At 42.8% G+C, this 23,781-nt stretch overlaps 1 protein-coding gene and 1 long non-coding RNA gene across 3 annotated transcripts in view; both read right to left on the bottom strand.

The window, feature by feature from the left end:
- LOC140471179 (uncharacterized) overlaps positions 1–10,341 on the bottom strand; it is an 81,924-nt gene extending 71,583 nt beyond the window's left edge. Inside the window, exons 1-3 of one of the 2 annotated variants that reach the window (XM_072567067.1) lie at positions 10,075–10,341; positions 6,539–6,751; positions 5,019–5,035 (exon numbers count right to left, since the gene is read on the bottom strand). In XM_072567067.1, the coding sequence (XP_072423168.1) occupies positions 5,019–5,035; positions 6,539–6,751; positions 10,075–10,168 (324 nt within the window). In that variant the 5' untranslated portion in view covers positions 10,169–10,341. The remainder of the gene's footprint in view (positions 1–5,018; positions 5,036–6,538; positions 6,752–10,074) is intronic. The other variant, XM_072567068.1, reaches the window with a different exon arrangement.
- Positions 10,342–11,333: 992 nt separating this feature from the next.
- Positions 11,334–23,290, bottom strand: LOC140471180 (uncharacterized). The gene is made up of 3 exons (XR_011956880.1): positions 22,780–23,290; positions 21,347–21,489; positions 11,334–11,955 (listed from the first exon to the last, which is right to left on the bottom strand). It is a non-coding gene; the product is annotated as an uncharacterized lncRNA (long non-coding RNA).
- Between the last annotated feature and the right edge of the window lie 491 nt (positions 23,291–23,781).

Below are 23,781 nucleotides of genomic sequence, written 5' to 3'. Positions count from 1 at the left end.
GAAATTGAAAAGTAGATCGGGACCAGACTTGGACCCCCAGACAAACATCTCAATGATAATGGGGAGGTGTTTGTTCATGATGCAAACAGATATTGTGCAAATATAAACAGAAAAGGTATGGGCAAGGAGCAGAACACTCTGCTAGCAATGGGGCATGTGAAAGGAACCATGCAGTAATAGACAAAATGGTCCTTAAAGCTTTGATAGATCAGCCCAACTGTAAATTATCATCCGCACAAGTGTGGGTTGTTTGTGCTAAGAATTTGCTGTAGATGGTGGGAGGATGTAATACAGATCAGTTCGTTTCTCGTAGGAATCCTAACGTCCTATTGGTAATAAGTAATGAGCCCCCAGCTGGGAAAAGGGCTACAATTCACTCGACTTTTCCAGAGTATTTGACTGCATTGCTTGCACATCCAAATGCTTTTATTAAAACCAAAATCTCAGAAAGAATTTGGTGAACTTTCAGAGGCGAGCAGAAACCGATTTCAATCAGGGAGATATGGTTTATTAGAAAGAGAGGGGTTTGAAGAATGGAGAGGCCTGGGGACAAATTACCGGCAAAGACAGAAAAATAATAACTGTATACAGCACAGGAGAAGGACTGTGTGGCTAAACGCTTATTATAAATTTGCAGATTTAAAAAGAATTAAAGAAAGTAAAGAGGAGTCAGGTACTTTTCAGAACCAAATGTTGCACAGTTACAAGGATTAAACTGTCACATTGACAAGTTTGCAACAATGGACAGATCAGTTTAGGTCAGAAGAAACACTACAATTGGAGGTAAAAATGATTTTTGTCTAAGAATCAGAACCTAATGATTTGAACACAAAGGAACATTTGGATAAATGACTAACTTGCATGAATAAGTTTTATCAAACAGTTGATTTGCTAACTGCTTATGAAACATGGCCATATATTGACAAATTTAGAAAGAGTGTAGAAGATTGCAGAACAGAATTCAGTAGATTGTCTCAAAGATTAGATACTGCAGCTGGGAATCGCTACTGTGTTTGCGTTTAAGTAATTAAACTTATAAAAATGTAGTTTTGACAGTTAGATTTGCAATAAACACACACTGCTTGAACAAATGTTGGAGGCATCAAAAGTAATTCCTTGTAAAGCATTCCACTCCAGCAGTGTTCATGGTATAAATAGGATCATTAGTTACAATATAAACTAGAGGACACAAAGTCGACGTGTGGATGAGAGAGTCTATCTAGATAGTGGTTACAGCAGTATGAATGAAAGGTTTTAATCGAGAGGAATTAGAAAGAAATGCTGTTGAAAATCTGAAGAAGTGTAGAGAACGTGTGCCATATAATGAGAAAATGAATCCCACAAGTATCCACAATGTGGTCAATTGATGCTTTAGGTGATGATTCAAAATATGTTAAATCATGAACTGTCCCAAACAGTATAAGATAATATTCTAAACTAAATATAAGATGGAGGATTCAGATGAAGGAAATCGAGATATGGATAAAGACAGGTCATTGTATTCTTCATGAGAAGTTTCAGCACAGTGGTGAATGTGTTGGCATCAGCATCTTTTAAATGTGTAGTGTTAGACCGTGAATTCACATCGACAGTGTGCGGAAGAGATTGGCCAAAATGCTACCTAGACTCCAAGTACTAGGCATTAGAGCCAAGTGAAGGAATTTGTCAGTTCCACCAGAATAAGGCTTGGGGGTGATAACACACTAATATCTTTAAGTCAGCTATTAATGAAGGAAGTGCAGATGGAACTGGTCATTGAAAATGCCAAAGCATTTGAAATATTTGGAAAATTAGTGAATGTGTAATTCACACAATCAGGACACTACTGTATTCCTTTAATGGAACATAGCAGCTCCACCGAGGAATATAAAGAAATGTTGATGACATCAGGGGGTAGAAATATAAAGACGAAACGCCAATTACCTTAAAATTACACAGGCAGTTTATCCCATCCACCTTCTAGAAAGTTAAAGCCTTTCACAATGGACGCAGAAATAAGGCAGACGGAGTATGAAAAGGAAAGGCTATGTGAAACTTGTAAGCAGTACTGAGGGACACTGTCACAGCCTTTTAGTACAGTAGTGGCTGAGACGTGAAAACATGGAATATAAAAAACAATTTTGAAAACTTGGAAACCAGGTTTCATGAGTTAATAGTAATGTATAGAAAAGGTAAGAAAATTATTGTGGATAAAGAAATTGAAAAGTAGATCAGGACCAGACTTGGACCCCCAGACAAACATCTCACTGAAAATGGGGAGGTGTTTGTTCATGATGCAAACAGATATTGTGCAAATATAAACAGAAAAGGTATGGGCAAGGAGCAGAACACTCTGCTAGCAATGGGGCATGTGAAAGGAATCATGCAGTAATAGACAAAATGGTCCTTAAAGCTTTGATAGATCAGCCCAACTGTAAATTATCATCCACACAAGTGTGGGTTGTTCGTGCTAAGAATTTGCTGTAGACGGTGGGAGGATGTAATACAGATCAGTTCGTTTCTCGTAGGAATCCTAACGTCCTATTGGTAATAAGTAATGAGCCCCCAGCTGGGCAAAGGGCTACAATTCACTCGACTTTTTTCAGAGTATTTGACTGCATTGCTTGCACATCCAAATGCTTTTATTAAAACCAAAATCTCAGAAAGAATTTGGTGAACTTTCAGAGGTGAGCAGAAACCGATTTCAATCAGGGAGATATGGTTTATTAGAAAGAGAGGGGTTTGAAGAATGGAGAGGCCTGGGGACAAATTACCAGCAAAGACAGAAAAATAATAACTGTATACAGCACAGGAGAAGGACTGTGTGGCTAAACGCTTATTATAAATTTGCAGATTTAAAAAGAATTAAAGAAAGTAAAGAGGAGTCAGGTACTTTTCAGAACCAAATGTTGCACAGTTACAAGGATTAAACTGTCACATTGATAGTTTGCGACAATGGACAGATCAGATTGGACAGTCAATATAAGGCCATCAGGTTCCAAAGGACAGAAGTCAACCATTTCCCAGAAGGAGTCAGTCAATGGAGAAATGTGACTATTTTAAGTAGATCAGGGAAGGCATTTGTGAGTATAAATGCTGGATGAGTGGACAAGATGAGGGGCAGGACATTAGGCCCGGAGTTTGGAAACGCTCCTGGAAAGAGACCACAAACCGTTGAAAGGAATCATAATAATAGGGGGAGGGGAGGTCAAACACTAGCAGTCCAGAGCTTGAGAGAAGGCAAGGTAAAGAGGTGACTTAACAAGGTCATGGCATATAGTAGAAACCAGGAATACCATCAGGAGTAGAAACCCATGCAATCAGGAAATCGTGGTGGCCAAGAACATACTATAAGACAAATTCATAAAACCTGCCAAACAGTAAGAATGAACAAGCTGGAGAGAAGTCAGGGTGTACACAGGGGTGCTAGATAGGAGGCAGTCAGTTCCACCACAGCAATGATAGGATCAGAAAAGGTGTCACCTGAAGGAACGTCTCAGGCCAAAGCCAGGCTCATGGCGTAAACATTTTGAAAAAAAAAGTGGGCCAAGATAGAAGGGCAGATTCACCAATAGCAGAAAAGGCAAGTTTGAAGATTTTCTTGGCTTCGTAAGGAACAACTGGTTGGGAACGTAAGTCCACCCCATGGTGGAAGATATTATCTAAGTGAAGAAACTATTGAAAACATTTTAAAAAGGGAGCATTGTGTTTTGAAATGCTTGGAATTTCAATGTGCAAAGAAATTCAAGTTTAGTTCTTTTTAAATGTGTATGTATTGATTTATTTAAAAGAGGGAATCTGTTGTTCTCTATTAGGGTCTGAAGGGATGCCTAAATACACTGGAGATTAGGGGAGAGGGAGATATATTAAATAAGGTTTAATGGAGTAAAAACTGTGTGGATAGGTATGAGGAGCAAGTAAATCAATGGTATTCGAATTTGTGGTGTGTCAGCTAGAAAGAATACTCCAACTAGAAAAGTATATGACGGAACTCTGTCTAGCCAGCATTTAACCTTTGTGCTTTGTGCTGAAGTCAGGGGCAGTGATTGTCCTTGGGGTGTTTTCAGGGACTTTGCTCAAAGCCGTGTCTCACCTCAGTTTAGGACATTTTTCTTGGAATTATATTGTGCATGAACCGGAAATTTCTCATGATTTCAGAAAATGTTGAAAATGAACAATACTGAACGAAGGTAATCTTCACGTGGTGTACATTGGGATTGTTCCAGGTGCACTGACTGTGGATAATGTTACAGTCTGTCTTTTGCACTGCAAAGTCCCTCAGGCTAACATTTCATTAGTCACCTGAACATTTAATTCATTCTGACTACACATCTCTCCATTCAGCTGGATAGAATAAACCTGTTCCTCAACTCCTGTTTGCAAATTGTAAACCTTCTGGAAAATATGAATTGGGTATGATCACCAATAATGAGAATGAATTGGCATCAATCTGGATCATAACAACCAAGATATGAAAATCATTTCATCTCTAAAGTTTCATGGTGGAGTGGCTAATAGGAACTTTCTTCATAAGATCATACAGACTTAATCATCAGCTTTACACATTTTCAAAGGCCTGACCCAAGGAAAGGGGCTGTTATTCTATCTAGTGGGGCTTCTGCCATCCTTAACTCTCCATAACTTGAACACTTTGGGGTTAAGTGGTTAGCACTGCTGCCTCACAGCGCCAGGGACCCGGGATCAATTCAGGCGACTGTCTGTGTGGGGTTTGCACGTTCTCTGTGTGGGTTCCTCCAGGTGCTCCAGTTTCCTCCTGCAGTCCAAAGAGATGCAGGTTAGGTGGATTGGCTGTGCTAAATTGCCCAGCATCCAGGGATGTGCAGGCTAGGTGGGTTAGTCATGGGAAATGCAGGCTTACAGGGATAGGGTAGGGGGATGGGTCTGGGTGGGCTGCTCTCAGGAGAGTCAGTGTGGACTCGATGGGCTGAATGGTCTGCTCCCATACTATAGGGATTCTATGATTCTGCTTTACATTTCAGTACATGTCAACACAGAAGTCATTGAAAATGAGATCTTACCTTCGGACCTCTCTGCCCTGTATGTGAGGGGAAGAAAAAGGAATAAAGTTTACACAGTGATTTTCATCAGGGCTCTATCAACATTTTAAGATACATCTTTCACAGGCTAACAGGGCTACCTATTGGGGTTGAGGTACTCAATTAAAATCCCAGCCTTTGTTTCCAGCACCAGACTGGGGCAATGCCAATCACAGAGAGCCTGGCATGTGCCTGCACTGGCACTAAACTATGGCTGCAATGTGGGTCCAAATAACTCTGTAATCAGCAGGGAATCATCTGTCAAGTGCTCACAATTTAGTACAATAAAACCAGCAAGCACATGTTGGAATGAAAACAAAAAACTGCGAGCATGACAACCTGTTAAAAGCAAATTATTCAGGAATCATTATTCCTCCAGCAGAGTGTCTTTCTTTTCTGAGAAAAGCTTCTTAAATCAGCGTTTGTTTTGGCAAAATAAATAAAATAGCTCAGTCGGTATTAAGGTTTGGCTGGATAATAAGCAGAATTGAATATGAAACATTACACATTTGCAGCGAATACTTCTTTTAAAAAGGCATAATCCGATTTCAGAAAATCCCACACTCCTCTTTTAACTCTTTTATTCACTGGCACCAGCAGTAAGAAAGATTCAAAGATGTTTGCCCATGAAATCAAAAAAGTGCAGTTCACTGGTGCGAAATTCCAACTAGCAGCAGCAGAACTCAATGCTGCAAAACTTTCCGATTTGCACACATTGGAAAAAGAGGGGAAATAAATTCCAAATTTTTACCTTGATACCCAATTAGCAGAGTATCATGGAAATGTTTGGCTGTGTGGAATTTGGCCAATCGTTTGCAAGTAGCGTTGATGTACAGATGTTACTGTGTTTACAGTCCAATCTGTTCCCAAGAGAATGGAAATATCTGGAGATTTTTGTTTCAATGTTCTGAATCACCAGATTACATTGAACTTGCCTGTCAAATGAAACAAGATCAGCAGGAGAAATGTACTATGCATCCGCTGAAGTCAGTTACTAAATAACTTATATTTTTGGTGGTGGAAGCTTTAAATGGATGGATCAGAAGTTGTGGAACAAAGAGTTTATAACCTGACCCAAAGTAGTGATCACTTGAAATTTGCCTCAATCGGCTTTCTGACATGAAGACAGGGATTGCAAAGTGGTAACTCAGCTGGTACCTGCAACCCACTTGTGATCTGCTGCTTATTAGATAATCGGCAGATGTGATGCACAGAGTAGGAAAATTCCCAATGAATTGCAAGCATGTCAATTTCTGACTGGATTAAAATGAGCAGGGCAAGCTTGCGAAAGCTGATCTGGATATCTTTGAATTGACTGCAGCAATGAATAAAATGACAGCAATAGAGAAAGTGCAAGAAAAATACAGATTTCACCTTTCGCTTTGAAAACACAGCAACCATTGATGGGCAAACCTTCCCGGGGGGACCACTGTGGTTGTGCCCATGAATGGGACCTTTTATATAGTAATTTATTTATATAGGGAAAAAAATAAATAAATTACGATCGCTGAGAGCAGGATGGTCTTTCAGACAGACAGGGCAGCATTCTCCAGAAGGAATCTCGGGATTAGGGCAATCTTTAAGATCTTCGCAGATTATCTCGTCACAAAGGATAATCCCAGAATCACAGACACAGATTCTACAAGGCTCGGGTTTCCACACATCTTTGTCACTGTACATGTGCCCATCTTGTAAACAGTTCACTTTCAGGTCCTCTGTAAGCGAAGGGCGGGCGGAGAGGAGAGAAAGAGAGGGCAAGAAATCTTTTAGTCATGAATAACAGATTGATACACAGGACAGAACATTCACGAGTTTCTCTGCATCTCTATTGGATTTAAAGATTTCAATGTAAAAACCATGTATTCTTTGTCCACACTTTTCAGGCTAGTCACATTGCAATAAAACAATATGGTTGCACCACAGGAATTTATAAATATGATTAAATATTGATGTGTTTACACATATATAAAACATTACTACACGCATTTTAACACAAATAGTTCGCAATCGATTATCTTACTGATGCATAATATTCAATATCCAAATGTTCATATGTTAAGTTCATAATTTCTAAATGAAAACAGACACAATAGATTATCAATGGCTAGAACAACTGATTTAAAATCCATGAGCCTATTAGGTACTTCTTTGCCCTGGATTAGCTATTCTGTAACTTTCAATCAAAAATGTATAAAATAGGAGTATACGCACACAATTGCCAGCAGATGGCACTATTGTATTACTCCAATTACATTGAAACTCCACGTATAAAAAAACCCAATAAAATCACAACCATAAAAATCAGACTTTGCAATTCCATTGTTAAAACTACTGGATTACATTTACTAAACCTGACTACAAAGTAGAAACTTAAAAATCTAATAAACGGTGCTGTGATCAGAACTGGAGAAGTGGTTTGTTAAAGAATATTAAAAGTGGATTGACAGTGCAAAATGTTTTAAACGGAGGACCCTTTCCGAAAGCGTATCTTACAATTTTTAAGACATGCCAGTCTTTGGTAATGAATTGCAATGACAAGTATGGAAGAGGCTGTCTGGCTTCTGGAGTGGACCCAGTTGCTGATTTGGGATCAGCCTCCCTGCCCTGTGTGAGCCCGGTAGACCCTCAGATTGAATGAATAGATCTCATTCTCAATTGACACACACACACAGCGGCTGATTCACAGCCCACTGTCGGAACCAGGTTAAGCAAATAATAAGGGGATTGCAATCAATCCACATACACACACAGTCTCTCCGGGCAAACAGCAAGGACACAAAAGCATCATTCAGAACCTGCTTCCATCTAGCTCCTGCTTGCATTCCAACATTTCAGAAAGACAGGACTCACAGTTAACCTGGCGTTCTGAAGACACCTTCAATGAACCTCTATTTCCAACTGTTGACATTTCTATACCATTTTTCAACTATCTCTCTGTAACTGGAAGTCCCTTTCACCGTGTCTGGAAAGGCAGTGAGAGGTTTATTTGTTCTGAATATCCATGCTGACTTGGGGTAAAAGACCAGCTCACAGTGTCAGAATCTCTGGGTCCCAGTTTGGAACGGTTTGAAGGGGGTGGACACTAATTCTGACAGTGGGACCGCTTTGAAGTCTTTTCCTCTCGCAGTTTCCCAACTGAAGTCCTCCTTTGTGTGGTGGGACTCAGCAGAGAAAGGTCTGATCAGGACGCTAGTGTTTTCTAACCGTACTTCCAACACAACCAAACGGGTTTTATAAAGTGGAACGGCACTTTAATGTATTTTCAAACCCACCTGAATTGCAGTTTTGCAGAGAACTATCAGGCTCAAATTTACAAACAAGTCCCCCTCCCCCCGCTAATCCCAAACATACACACACTTCTCTTTGAATTCAGTTTCATTTACGCTCCCAATTTCAAGTCTTTGATCTCACAATCAGACACTGCACTCGGTTCAGTGCTGGTGAGAGGGCTTTCAAACTTCCTCAAGTGAGGGGGTGGGGGCGGCTGGAACATTGGTGTCTGGAGCCTAGTGAGTGTGGACTGGTTGTAAGATGATCGAAGAGAGAGTGATAAGACTCCCCTTGAAGACCAAAGACAATCAGGAGAGAGAGAGAGAGAGAGACCAAACAATATCGAGTGACACTGAAACTTGTCCTTTCTTGTTAGCGGGCTCTGTATTGTTGCTCTCGGCTGGGACTGTTTCAGAGCACATTTCAAGATGAATAATAAGTGGTGGATTAGTCTAAATATCCCAATCGGACTAACAGGGATAATTATGCGGTAAAAAGAGAAACTCATCAGAGAAACCGCACAATTTACCAGTGGAATTTGTGACCAGTCGATTGAATATTCTCTCTCTCTCTCTATCTCAGGTTGTTTCTTCCCTTCAAAACTCTAACTTCTCTATAAAATAAAGCCGTAACATTTCACCGTAAACCCTACGGAATTTTACAATAACATTCAACTTGCGCCCATGCTCTTCAGGCGTAATGTTGACAAGCGCCTAGTGGCGGACTCGGATTGTCTCGGCTTCCCTCTGCACCGTGCCAGCCAGGAGTGTTTGATCCCTCGTCTGGGCCTCTCTAGAGGAGGTGCCTCGCCACCATCCCCTCCCCCCGTCCCCTCCATTCCAGCCAGCCATCAATCTCCCTTTGCAAATGCTCTCTCTGCTCACTCGCCATCCCAGTGGGAAAGTTTAGGCTCTCCCTCCACCCGCCCCCCCCCCTTGCTTTTCTAGCTCTTACCAGGATGGGTGCCAAGCGAGGAGCAATTGCTTGACTCCAAAGGCTCCCCCCCCCCCTTCCCGGGCAATAGGAACTACTTTCCCAGCTCCCTCTGATACACTTGAACGTGCAAAGATCCAAATGCCTGTATCTTTTTCTGCTCAGGTTACAGCAGTACCGTCCTGCTCCCTTTACCCCCAGTAGTGAAGCTGAAGAAATTCGCTCCAAGTGAATTTGCTGAAAAAGCATATTTTACCAACGGGTTTGGTCTTCCCAGCCCATCAGGACGCTTCGCAAGAATACCAATTTGGGGTCAAGCCCAACCTTTCCATGGCCTGAGGTGAATTTGGAAAAATGTGGACGGTGAAATCCTTACTAGGTCGGGGAGGCTCATTTACTAATCTGCATATGCCTGCCCCCCCCCCCCCCGACATCGAACTGGGTAAATCCTACTCCTTCAGAAGTCCTCCCCTTCTCTCCACTTAAACCCCAGCATCCCATCAAAGGGAGGGGGGGGTGGATTGAATTTCTAAACTTTCAGAAGCCTTCAAACCAACACAGATTCCCCCCTCCCTCCCACACACACACACATGACTTTCACTCCCGCAAACACTGAGCATGAAGAATTTGACCTGAAGATGATTTCAGAGACAGTGCAAATCTCTCTCCCTCTCGCCTCCAGTCCTACTCAAGTCCAGGCTCGGTTTGCACCCGGAGTTACTGTGCAAGCGTTCACCTCACAAACTCAGCTGTTTTGGGAGGGGGGGGGGTGTGTTGGTATCTGTGTGTGTGTGTGGAGGTTCTGAAAGAATGATAACAGAAAAATCAGACTTACGGATATCTCTGTCTTGACATCTGCCAACAGCAACGAGGAGTGCTTGCACTGCAACAAGCAGTAATAATGTCCGCGAATCCAGAAGCCTGAACATGTCTAAATATTAGACATGCAGAATGTGTTAATGTGGAGAAGGAGTCCCGCAGTTACGGCGCCGTCATAAAGTCAAGCTCGGACCGGGCGAAGGGCAATCAGGTATCCAGCAACGCTCTGTTCTCTGGCCCTGGCACCGCAGGTTTTAAGTCCGCTCTCCCTACAGTGACTGCGTATATCCCCACCGCCAGGAGATCTCCACCCCCTTTGCCCACCCCCCAGCCAAGCTGGGAACCCGCCCTCCTCTCCCTCCCCAGCTAGCTCTCCCCATTCACCAGAGCCCCTCCTTCCTGGCCAGCCAGATCTCCAACCCCCCACCCTCTTCCCAAATACTGTCCCTTTTCTTCACAAAGTTCGGTGAAAGAAAATTCAGCCTGAAGGTTGCGATTGTGCTTATTTTCTTTTGAATATAGACACCTTGCGGTTAAGGGGGCAAGTTTATATGAATGCCTCGAGATAGCCACGTTGCGGAGTCAGTTTGACCTTCCACCAGCACCCCGTGAAAAGGGTATCAGTTTAGCACAAGTAACGAGATGCTGCACCTTCCGTGGATGGGGTTGGTGGAGGGGGGGAATTCTCGCCTGAAGTGGTTCGATTCCCTAGGCTCTCTGCACAAGTCTTTGTCATATTGAACAGGAATGTCTTCTCAAGCGACTACAGTCCGAGTCAAACCCAAACCATTAATTCAGTAGTCCCACTCAGCTTCATAAGTTGCATGTCTCTATTCTGTCGTGGTGAGTTAATGTTGCAGCTCGGGGTTCTCTCTCTCTCTCCCTCTTTCACAGAATCGATTGCAAACGCGACACTTGGGGCAGTTTCTTCGGAAATTGTGAAGTTTGTCGCGTTCAAAAGCTAAACGATGTCCGGCTTTATTTTTTTTAGTTGGTTTTAACAGCCAGAATTACTTTTTGTGCACCCCCCCCCCCCCACATACACAAAGCCCCAGTTTCTGAATCGGGGCTATTCAAAGACATTTCTTGGAAGTGTGCTCTCTGAGTGTGAAGGACTCCCTTGCTCCAACTTGGAGGAACCCTCCCCAGGACAGAGTTCGGGTTTACTGCTTCATTCGCCCGGCGCAGTGTGTGCTTTTTTTTCTAGGTATGATGAGGTGGGGGGGGGGGGTCATTTCCAGAGGTTGTGCTGGGAGAGGGGGGGGGGGGGGGGGGTGCTGTTCAGCTCCGGGCCAGCCGCGGAGATGCATGGTCTCCTGGGGGAGACAGCTCCGCGTTGCCCGCCGCTTGCTCAGGGCGCTCCGTAGCACCAGCCTGTCCTGGGCTGCTCGGGGTCACACACTCACTCACACACACATTGAAACCTCAGCAGGTCTGCCAGCATCTGTGGAGAGAAAGTACTCGCTGCTCGATGGAGATTGTGGGTCTTTTCACCTCTGCATGTTTCTCTCTCCAGAAGGCAGTGGAGTGCGTGGGCCCTGCCAATCAATCCCCTTCTCAACTCCATCACAATCTCAGGGTAACGGAGCCCTCTGCAATTTATTCCGGCCAGGCGCATGCTAGCCGCAAGCTTTTGTCTGAGTGAGTGGCAGCTTTCCCTCGCTCGGTACCGATGTCGTGGGGGTGTTTGGTTCTGTGAGAATGGGATGTCTTTTTTACCCCCGGAGCATGAGCCTGTCCCCAGTTATCTCCATGCTGGGGAGTTTTGTCCCGTTGGGTGGGGATGATTGACAGCTGTCAGTCAGACAGGAAAAGCAACCTCTTGATGGGACAGTGCCGGTGGCATTTCAACCAATGGGCGCCCGAGGGTTCCAGTGTCCTGACGTGATTGGTCCCACTGACAAAATAGAGGCAGTTGTTACATGCAACGGCCAGAGCGAAAGTGGGAGACCTAGAGAAAGAGATTGAAGGAAAATAACAGATGCGAAAAACAATGAGAGAGCGGCGGGGGGGGGGGGGGGGAGAGACAGACATAGAATGAGGAAAGGAGATAGAGACAGAATGAGGAAAAAGAAAACGAAGATTCACAGGGACAGAGAGATGGGGAGAGACATAAAGGGAAAGAGAGAGAGTGACAGAGACAGAGAGATGGAGAGAGAGATAAAGGGAAAGAGAGAGAGTGACAGAGACAGAGAGATGGGGAGAGACATAAAGGGAAAGAGAGAGAGTGACAGAGACAGAGGGATGGAGAGAGACATAAAGGGAAAGAGAGAGAGTGACAGAGACAGAGAGATGGAGAGAGAGATAAAGGGAAAGAGAGAGAGTGACAGAGACAGAGAGATGGAGAGAGAGATAAAGGGAAAGAGAGAGAGTGACAGAGACAGAGAGATGGGGAGAGACATAAAGGGAAAGAGAGAGAGTGACAGAGACAGAGGGATGGAGAGAGACATAAAGGGAAAGAGAGAGAGTGACAGAGACAGAGAGATGGAGAGAGAGATAAAGGGAAAGAGAGAGAGTGACAGAGACAGAGAGATGGGGAGAGACATAAAGGGAAAGAGAGAGAGTGACAGAGACAGAGGGATGGAGAGAGACATAAAGGGAAAGAGAGAGAGTGACAGAGACAGAGAGATGGGGAGAGACATAAAGGGAAAGAGAGAGAGTGACAGAGACAGAGGGATGGAGAGAGACATAAAGGGAAAGAGAGAGAGTGACAGAGACAGAGAGATGGAGAGAGAGATAAAGGGAAAGAGAGAGAGTGACAGAGACAGAGAGATGGGGAGAGACATAAAGGGAAAGAGAGAGAGTGACAGAGACAGAGGGATGGAGAGAGACATAAAGGGAAAGAGAGAGAGTGACAGAGACAGAGAGATGGGGAGAGACATAAAGGGAAAGAGAGAGAGTGACAGAGACAGAGGGATGGAGAGAGACATAAAGGGAAAGAGAGAGAGTGACAGAGACAGAGAGATGGGGAGAGACATAAAGGGAAAGAGAGAGAGTGACAGAGACAGAGGGATGGAGAGAGACATAAAGGGAAAGAGAGAGTGACAGAGACAGAGAGATGGGGAGAGACATAAAGGGAAAGAGAGAGTGACAGATACAGAGGGATGGAGAGAGAGATAAAGGGAAAGAGAGAGTGACAGAGACAGAGAGATGGAGAGAGACATAAAGGGGAAGAGAGAGTGACAGAGACAGAGAGATGGAGAGAGAGATAAAGGGAAAGAGAGAGTGACAGAGACAGAGGGATGGAGAGAGAGATAAAGGGAAAGAGAGAGTGACAGAGACAGAGAGATGGAGAGAGACATAAAGGGGAAGAGAGAGTGACAGAGACAGAGAGATGGAGAGAGAGATAAAGGGAAAGAGAGAGTGACAGAGACAGAGGGATGGAGAGAGACATAAAATGGAAGAGAGAGTGACAGAGACAGAGAGATGGGGAGAGACATAAAGGGGAAGAGAGAGTGACAGAGACAGAGGGATGGAGAGAGACATAAAGGGGAAGAGAGAGTGACAGATACAGAGGGATGGAGAGAGACATAAAGGGAAGAGAGAGTGACAGATACAGAAAGGCAGAGTGGGAGGAGAGACAGGTAGAGGAATAGAGAGACAATTTGTGTGAGAGAGAGAGGCAGAGATACTGACAGGGTGAGAGAAAGTTTGTGAGGGTGAGAGAAATTCTCACATTTTTAGGGTCAAGCTTTACAGTTTAGAATGGAGGAATTGACAAATAATTAATCGAGTTCATAATAAAGATTGAAACTGCAACAAAAAAGCAACACAACACACCTGCAATGAGAAAAAATATATTTAAATGTTTTGACAATAACAACCCTTTATGAGAAATTAATGTTGATTGATAAACAGGGCCCTTTAGGAAGATTCAAAACAAAAGGAGATACAATGGATATTGTAATCACAGAAAGACTGAATTTCATCTACTAGAACTCAGCCCCCACATTTTAAACAAAACCGAAAATGCTGGAGAAGCTCAGAAGATCTGGTACCATTTGTCGTGAGAGGAAGAATTAACATCTCGAGTCTAATATGACTCTTGCTTAGAATTGTGAAAAGTGAAAGATGCAGTCACTTCAAAATGAAGGTAAAATAAACAAAAGGAAGGTCTGTGATGGAGGGCAGGAGAGATTAAATGACAGAAGGTGCCAAGCCCAACGGAGTGGTAAAGGGACAAGAAACAAATGATGTCTCTCCAGGAGGCTGCCATCTGAAAGCAAAAGGAGAACATGAGTAAAACCTGGAAAGGAAAAGGCAGCAAAATGTTTGAACTCAGTGCTGAGACTGGAAGGCTGTAGAGTCTAAGTCCAAGATGAGATGTTGTCCCTTAAGCTTGTGTTGAACTTCATTGAAACACACAAACTGAGGATAGAGGGGCCAACATGACAGCAAGGTGGAAAATTAAATAGATTTTCCGATCCACCTGCAAAAGCTCCTGAAGAGATTTTGTGCATATGACCATCCAACCATATGATTTAACCAACTCATCACATATAGCAAACATGATTGTCACTGTCACAAAAAGTAACCCTTCTTGTCATAATACTGTTGATTTATAATAAGTTCATTGTCATGGCAACATTTTTTGATTGGTTCAGAATTTTTCTGTTGCAAGACAGGCAACAAAGTTTAAAGTAAAACTGAAAAAGAAGGCTGATGATGTTTGCCAGCAGCAAGATTCAGTTACTAACCAGCAACATTTTGAACATGTTAGATGGAATTGAAGAAGTTAATAGAGGAAGCAGAGAGAGTATGAGAAAAGATTAGCAGACAACATTAAACTGAACCCTAAAACATTTGCCACTTGCTAACCAATCAATACTTTCTTCTCAGGTACTACAAATTGTTGTTCCCTGAGATTTGGCATTCTTGTGATTCTGCCCTGTTGAGTCAAAGATAGAAAGCTTCACGTGTACCTCTTTCTTTCAATAATACCTAACAAATTTTGCCCTTTACAATTACAACATTTCAAAGGCATCTGGATGGGTACATGAATTGGAAGGGTTTAGAGGGATATGGGCCAAATGCTGGCAAATGGGGCTAGATTAATTTAGGATATTTGGTCAGCATGGATATGTTGGACTGAGAGGTCTGTTTTCGTGCTGTACATTTCTATAACACTGACATTTTCCAAACATGAAAATGCAAGCAGTTAACTGGAGAGAATGTTGGACCTATTTAGAATCTCAGGTAGAGGCTGTGGTAAAGGTATTAAATTAATGTTTTGCATAAGTTTTCACAAAGGAAGTGGATGATAAAACGTTTACATGAAAAGAGGGGGGCAAGTTTTGGACAAGATAATAATAGAGACAGAAGGTGTACTAAAATGCCTATTACTGAACGTTGGAATGCCACCTGGTCTGAATGGAATGCTTCCCAGGCTCCGTAAAGAAGCAAAGGTAGACAGCACAGAGGCACTGGTCACAACCTTTCAGGCCTCATTGGAATCAAGAGCAACGCTGGAAGAGAGGAGGATTGCTAATGTTATATCACCATTGAAGCAAGCAGAATAAACCAGGTAATGTCATGCCAGTAAGCATCACATCAGTGGGAGGAAAGTCATTGGAAATCATTATTTGGAACAAAATAAACTTTCATTCAGAAAATAATGACTTAATTGAGCATAATCAGCATGGATTTGTTCAACAAAAATTATGTCACACTTAATTGAATTCTTTGTTGGGGCAACACAGAAGGTTACTCAAGGTAGTGCAGTAGATGTTGCAAATCTGCACTTTTGGGAGGCATTTGACAGGAGGCAAATTAAGATGATGAAAGTCTTGACTAGGTTTGCTCAAAAATCAGTGCTAAGGGACCTCAGCATTATGACAGGTGGTTAGAAAAATCTGGCCTGCTCTCCTTGGCACAGAAAAAGGGAAGAGCTGACGAAATTGAGCTTTTCAAGATGATGTTTGATGCGGTAAACAGTGAAAACCTGTTCTCTCTAGTATATAAGAACTTAAGAAATTGGAACAGGAGAAGGCCGTCCAGCAAGATCATGGCTGATCTGCCACAGGCCTCAACTCTTCTTTGGGGCCAGCTTTTCATATTCTCCAGGCATGTAGGTATCCACTCCAATAGTTCAAAACTCAAACTCATCTTTCAGTACTTTCAGTGATCTAGTCGCCACAACTCTCTGAGGTAGAGATTTGCATTCATTTACTATCCTCAGAGAGAAGAAATTCATTTGCATCTTTGTCTTAAATGAGTGTCCCTTTGTCCTGAAATTATATCCCTAGTTTGAGATTCTTCCGCTAGTGGAAACATTGTCAGTGAACTTCCCAACTTCTGACGTTGTGCTGGAGGGCAAGTCATTGATGAAGCAGCTTGGGCCGAGGACACTACCTTGAGGAACTCCTGCAGAGATGTCCTGGAGCTGAGATGACTGACGTCCAACAACTATGACCATCTTCCTATGTACCAGGTATGACTCTGACCACTGGAGAGTTTGCCCCCTGAATCCCCCTGTTCCTTGATGCTGCACTCCATCAAATCTAGCCTTTTTGTCAAGGGCTGTCCCTCTCCCCTCCTCTCTGGAGTTCAGCTCTTTTGTCCATGTTTGAACCAAGGCTGTAATGAGGTCAGGAGCTGAGTGACCCTGGTGGAACCCAAACTGGGCGTCACTGAGCAGGTTATTGCTGAGCAGGTGCTGCTTGATAGCACTGTTGGTGACACCTTCGAACAGTTTACTGATGATTGAGAGTAGACCGATGGGGCAGTAATTGGCCGGGTTGGAATTGACCTGCTTTTCATGTACATGACATGCCCAGACCAGTTTCAATTTTGTTGGATAGATACCAGTGTTGTAACTGCGCTGGAACAGATTGGCTAGGGAAGCAGCAAGTTCTGGAGCACAAGTCTTCAGTACTATTGCTGGAATGTTGTCAGGGCCCATAGCCTTTGTAGTATTCAGTATCTCCAACCATTTCTTGATATCACATGGAGTGAATCAAATTGGGCAAAGACTGGCATCTGTGATGTTGGAGACCACTGGAGGAAGCCAAGTTGGATCATCCACTCAGCAGTTCTTGTTGAAGATTGTTGTTGCGAATGCTTCATCCTTATCTTTTGCGCTGAAATTTTGGGCTCTTCCATTATTTGTGGAGCCTCCTCCTCCAGTGAGTTGTTTAATTGTCCACCACCATTCAGAACTGGATGTGGCTTTACCTGTTCCCAAAGGTGCCTGACCTGATCCCACCCCCACAAAAGGATCCTTGATCCCATCCCAAGAGGATACAGGATACCTTCCCAAAGGATCCCTAAAAGCCAACCTTAAGGTATCTTGGAAACCTATCTGCAAGGGTATCACAGCTCTCCAAAGGAGTACTCTGGTTGTCCAAAACAAAAAGTGCTAATCCATGTATTTGGAAAGGCAAGGACTGATTAGGGATAGTCAACATGGCTTTGTGTGTGGGAAATCATGTCCCACAAACTTGATTGAGTTTTTGAAGAAGTAACAAAGAGGATTGATGAGGGCAGAGCGGTAGATGTGATCTATATGCACTTCAGCAAGGTTCCCCATGGGAGACTGATTAGCAAGGTTAGATCTCACGGAATACAGGGAGAACTAGCCATTTGGATACAGAACTGGCTCAAAGGTAGAAGACAGAGGGTGGTGGTGGAGGGTTGTTTTCCAGACTGGAGGCCTGTGACCAGTGGAGTGCCACAAGGATCAGTGCTGGGTCCTCTACTTTTTGTCATTTACATAAATGATTTGGATGTGAGCTTAAGAGGTACAGTTAGTAAGTTTGCAGATGACACCAAAATTGGAGGTGTAGTGGACAGCGAAGAGGGTTACCTCAGATTACAACAGGATCTGGACCAGATGGGCCAATGGGCTGAGAAGTGGCAGATGGAGTTTAATTTAGATAAATGCAAGGTGCTGCATTTTGGGAAAGCAAATCTTAGCAGGACTTATACACTTAATGGTAAGGTCCTAGGGAGCGTTGCTGAACAAAGAGACCTTGGAGCGCAGGTTCATAGCTCCTTGAAAGTGGAGTTGCAGGTAGATAGGATAGTGAAAAGGCATTTGTTATGCTTTCCTTTATTGGCCAGAGTATTGAGTACAGGAGTTGGGAGGTCAAGTTGCGGCTGTTGGAATATTGTGGGCAATTCTGGTCTCCTTCCTATCGGAAGGATGTTGTGAAACCCGAAAGGGTTCAGAAAAGATTTACAAGGATGTTGCCAGGGTTGGAGGATTTGAGCTATAGGGAGAGGCTGAACAGGCTGGGGCTGTTTTCCCTGGAGCGTCGGAGGCTGAGGGGTGACCTTATAGAGGTTTACAAAATCATGAGGGGCATGAATAGGGTAAATAGACAAAGTCTTTTCCTTGGGGTCGGGGAGTCCAGAACTAGAGGGCATAGGTTTAGGGTGAGAGGGGAAAGATATAAGAGACCTAAGGGGCAACTTTTTCACACAGAGGGTGGTACGTGTATGGAATGAGCTGCCAGAGGAAGTGGTGGAGGCTGGTACAATTGCAACATTTAAGAGGGATTTGGATGGGTATATGAATAGGAAGGGTTTGGAGGGATATGGGCTGGGTGCTGATAGGTGGGACTAGATTGGGTTGGGATATCAGGTCGGCATGGACGGGTTGGACCGAAGGGTCTGTTTCCATGCTGTACATCTCTAGACTCTATGACACACTTCAGGAGAAGATTTTTAAAAATGACTTGTCTGCAAAGATTAGCTTTCTGAAAAATCATTTTGACCAATGGGTTATACTTGAAGACAAAAAGATAAAGGGTGGAATATTCTGAACCCTGTTGCTCATGTTTTCCAGGATGCTAAGTCACAAATTATACACCGTTGATTCTGGCATCATTCAGATCAAGAATGCTGAGGAAATACAATGTTGAGCAGTTAGTTCAATCATTCTTCCAAAAGAACAAACAGGATAGGGAACGTGGACCATGTTTGGTGGGGTGTAACAATGAGGAATGTGTGGATGATTTATTTTGTTTTGTTTAGAACTTCACCACATTGCTAGAGTTTTGAGGCAGGTATTCCAGCCAGCCCACCTCTGCACTTATTCTGGGGTTGCTCAGCCCAATTCCCAGAGAATCTGCTCTCGTCCTCCTGCCATCAGCAAGTGAGAACAGCTTTTCCTTGTCTAATGAATCAAAACCTGTCATCAGTTTGTACACCTGTCAATCTGTCTCCTCTCAATGTCTTTAGTCTAAAGGCATAAACAACACCCAGTTTCTCTAACCTAATCTTGTAGCAAAAACACACCAATTTTGGAACCATTCTGGTAAATTTTCTCTGCACTGTCTCGAGGACCCTCACCTCCTTCCTAAAGTGAGGTGACCAGAACTGGATATAGTTCTCTCGTTGGGGCGGGGGGAGTCTAACCAGAGTCTAACCAGAGTTCGATAAAGGTTCAGCAACACTTCCTTCTGTATTCAATGCCTCTATTTATAAAGCCCACATGATTTGCTAACCACACCCTCAATATGGGCTGTCCCTGCACACTCTTTAGAACGGTGCCTTAAAGCTATATTGCCTCTCCCCATCCTTCTAACAAAATGCATCAGCTCACACTTCTCTTATTAAACCTCATCTGCCCATTCTGCTAGCCTACCACTGGATAGCTGCAGAGTTGAAGAGTGTGGTGTTGGAAAAGCACAGCTAGTCAGGCAGCATCCGAGGAGCAGGAGAATCGACGTTTCGAACATTAGCCCTTCCAATGAAGGGTTTATGCTCGCAACATCGATTCTCCTGCTCCTTGGATGCTACCTGACTGGCTGCGCTTTTCCAACACCACACTCTTCAACTCTGATCTCCAGCATCTGCAGTCCTCACTTTCTCCTACTGGATAGCTGCTGGCAATTTGTATCCCCTTTTTTTGCCACCCACCCATGTTTGGTTTCACTGGCAAATTTTCAAGTTTTACACTGAATTCCAAGATTCAATTTCGCTATATATAGTTAAAAAGAAGGTTCTTGCACCAGACTTTAAGGAAGTTATCTGACTATTATGTATTAATCCTAAAACTAACCTGCAGCGACTGTTGATTCAGAAGCATTACAATAAGAAAAAGAAGTACAGTCAATTCTGCTATAACGTGGTAGTTCCTTTCTCATGCAACCCCATGTTATAAGAAAATTGTGTAATAGCAGCACCATTTGAACTATTGGGGCCGGAATCGTGTTATAGCTAATACATGCTTTGAAACTTTGCGCTTTAGAAGGTGTTCCCAATTTGTCAATCGTGTTATAGTGAATTTGTGTTAATGAAATGCATGTTATAGCAGAACGACCTGTATGTAGAACACATCATTGTTTTAAATTGTTTGAAATGGCTTTTACGTGTTTGCATTGTGATGATGCTGCTCCTTTCACAAGGTTATGTTGTCCTTGGTTTTTTCAAGTGGGCTTGTAAAAGGCAGAGGTTCCGATAGGTCTGGGTGAGCGATCTAACAGATACTGTCCAAGGCAACAATCAGGGAAAAGGTGTTTAGATTTTACTTTAAAAGAGTTGTACAATGAAAGAGGAGTGGTCAGTTCTCCCAGTTCAGGGACTTTCCTAGTTTGGGTTAGAAACTGCTGGGGACAGAGAAGCAGCTCAGTGGAAAGAAGGTCCATGCTTCAACAAATGATCCCTGGCTGATCCTTTCTCCCTCTCACTCTCTGACATCTCTCCTGTAGGAACCTGTGTTTGATTTTATCTTTTTTGCCAAGGGGTGTGTTTATGGAGATGTTGCAGGAAATTGGAACAGCATCATTAAGTTACGACACAGTCGGTTGGGTTTTCAGATAGGTTAAGTTATTCTGTATTCTGTTCTCTTTTGTTCATGTCTTATTTGGTAGTCTGTAAATAAATTCAGTTTTGTTTAAAACTGAGTGGTTTGAGCAGTTGCATCACTCCTGGGATATCCACCTTACCTCTGCCTAAAACAACAAAAAAAGTTAGGGTCTGGGTTACCTTCTTAAAATGTTTTGAGGGGGTCTGGCCTGGTCCATAATAGAATCAATTGTGGAAGGATTAATTCTAATTTTCTTGGTTAAGAAGAAATGAAGATCCATATGAACTGGTTACCCTTGATCTGGAAGCAATACCAACAGGAAGGGAGTTAGGATACATAGACTGTGTCATTAAACACAGATAAAACAAAGTTACTGTTTTTAAGTAGATCAGCGAGCTGGAGGATGAAGGCAATCAGCACACAGACACACACAGAGAAAGCAGAGACAGAAGGAACTCATTGAATTCTTGTGGCATGATTGTCTGTTCTGTTAGTTCCTCAAAAAATTCAGTAAGGTTAGTGAAGGAAGGCTTACCTTTTTGAAATCCACCTTGACAATTCATTCTAATATTCTTCAGATCAAGATGTTCCTCTGTTGTCTCCTTTTGTAAGAATTCAATGATTTTCCTGCCAATGGCATTAAACTGGCCTATAATTTCCTGGATTTTGTTGCCCTTCCTAAATATGGAAACAAAATTAACTATCTGTAACTCCCCTGTTAGCACTTCATTTTTGAACAATGTATTAAATATGATTAGTAAGATCTCTGCTTTCTTTTCCCTAGATTGTATTAAAATATGTAGATGCAATCCAGCTAGACAAAAGGTATTCTCCTTTTCAGGTTTGTATCGGAATAAATGGGACATTTTCAGGTTGACCAGCTGAAACTAGTGTAATATCAGAAGGATCAGTGCTTAGGGGCCTTAGCCATTTGGGATCTATATTCATAAATTAGACGAAGAAACCAAGTGTAACATATTTGAGTCTGCTGATGAAACTAAGTTGTGTGGGAAAGCAGAAAAATAGAAATATAGAAAATAGGTATAGGCCATTTGACCCATCAAGCCTGTTCCACCATTCAGAACAGTCATGGCTGATTCTCTATCTCTACGCTATACTCCTGCTCTGTCTTCCCATACCCTCAGCACCTTTAGCCTTTCGAAATCTATCCACTCCTTTCTTAAGTATATTTGATGACCTGGCCTCTAGCGCCTTATGTATTAGAGAGTTCCACAGATACACCACCCTCTGAATGAAAATATTTTCTCCTTATCTCATTTTGAAATGGCCCACCCCATATCTTGAGACTATGACCACTTACTCCAGATTTCCAAACTTCAGTGAATATATGGCCAACCTTTCCTCATATAACAATCCTGTCATCCCAGAAATCACTCTAAACCAGTGAGGAAGATGCAAAGAGGCTGCATATAGGCAGGTTGGGTACATGGCCATTGGATAATAATGTGGCAAAGACTGCAGTTATCCATTTAAGCACAATAAACTTTAAAAAAACAAAGTATTTTTGAATAATGAAAGACTGAGAAATGTTTACACACAGAGGAACCTGAGTGTCCCTGTATATGAATCACAGAAAGTTAACATACAAATACAGCAAGCAAATAGAAAGCAAATGGAATTATGCTTTTGTTACAAAGGGATCATAGTAACAGTAAAGAATTTGTTCCACAATTTGGTTCAGCTCCATCACAAGAGAGCCATTTTCCCAGGCTTGCTTGAACTGCTGCCATTTTTCTGCAGCATTTGTTATTGTGGATTTTGAGAGCTAATAGTGATCTCGAGCATGTCTTGATGCCATAGTGTTCATGCTTCAGTTGTGTCACCAAAATCGCAAAAGTCATTTTAAACAATCACAACCATCCCTGCCATCATATGTTCAGACTTTCTTAAAAAGTCAACATTATAGTGTGCTATTTTGCTCTGCTGTTAAAAAAAATGTTAACTTACTGTAGTTTCAGGAGCTCCACAAGTCTGCTGCTTTACTGGACTGTGCACTGTCACACAGGAGAAAGGAATCATCTGAGGAATCACTCAAATGCCAAGAATACACAGGAAACATGTGCCCTGCATAACACACCTTTGTTAAAATAATTTTTAAAATGATATCTGGTTTCACTAAACATGTATAATCTGTTTCACATTGTAAGTTTGCTCCATTATTCCTTTCAGAGAAACTTTTCACATTTTAATTTATGCTTCTCCTTTTATGGGTACTCTTCGTACCAGTTGTTAAACACTGACAGTGAGTGCTAGCTGGCAGCACAAAGTTGGCAGCGTACTCCATGGACATTACTGATGTCGCTTTTTCATCAACTGCAGGCCACTGATCACAATCCATATTCCTTTCTCTGTGGTAGCACCTAATGGACTCCTCGGCCCCGCAGTGCCGGACTTGAGGACTCAGGCTGAGGAATTATTCAGGTTGGTTTGTATCTCTCGGCTGTGATGTGGCATCTTAGCACACTTAAAAGAAAACCTTAAATAAGTTTGGACGTGCAGTAATGTAGGTTTAATTTAAAACATGAGGATTCCAATGTCCGAAATTCCACTGTGATCTCAGATTTCATTCAGGATTCCAGCTGCAAGCCCAGAAGCAACCCAGAAACAATTCCATCAAGGAATGTTTTCAGCAGAAATAAAAGACGAAAATTTATTGCAGCCTGCGAGATTTTATCGCACTGACCAGACACTTGAAAATGAATACAGGATAGATGATGCCATAAATCATTTCAAAGACTCTCTCGCTCTGATTTTAACTCACTCTTGCGCTGTTCCCCACATGAAATAAGCTGAAACAGGTTGAAGCCAACTCCTAGTGGATATATATCTATTGCATGCACTCTATGCTCCTTGGACCTTCCCTAGAAGGACTAGGAACCCAGAGACCCAGCCTACTGTTCTGTGGACAGAAGTATACATAGTAGCAGTGAAATAAATTGAAATAAAAAA

The sequence above is a fragment of the Chiloscyllium punctatum genome, chromosome X (assembly GCF_047496795.1).
Source record: "Chiloscyllium punctatum isolate Juve2018m chromosome X, sChiPun1.3, whole genome shotgun sequence".
In the NCBI taxonomy this organism is placed as follows: Eukaryota; Metazoa; Chordata; class Chondrichthyes; order Orectolobiformes; family Hemiscylliidae; genus Chiloscyllium; species Chiloscyllium punctatum.
This window is presented reverse-complemented; position numbering and strand designations above follow the sequence as displayed.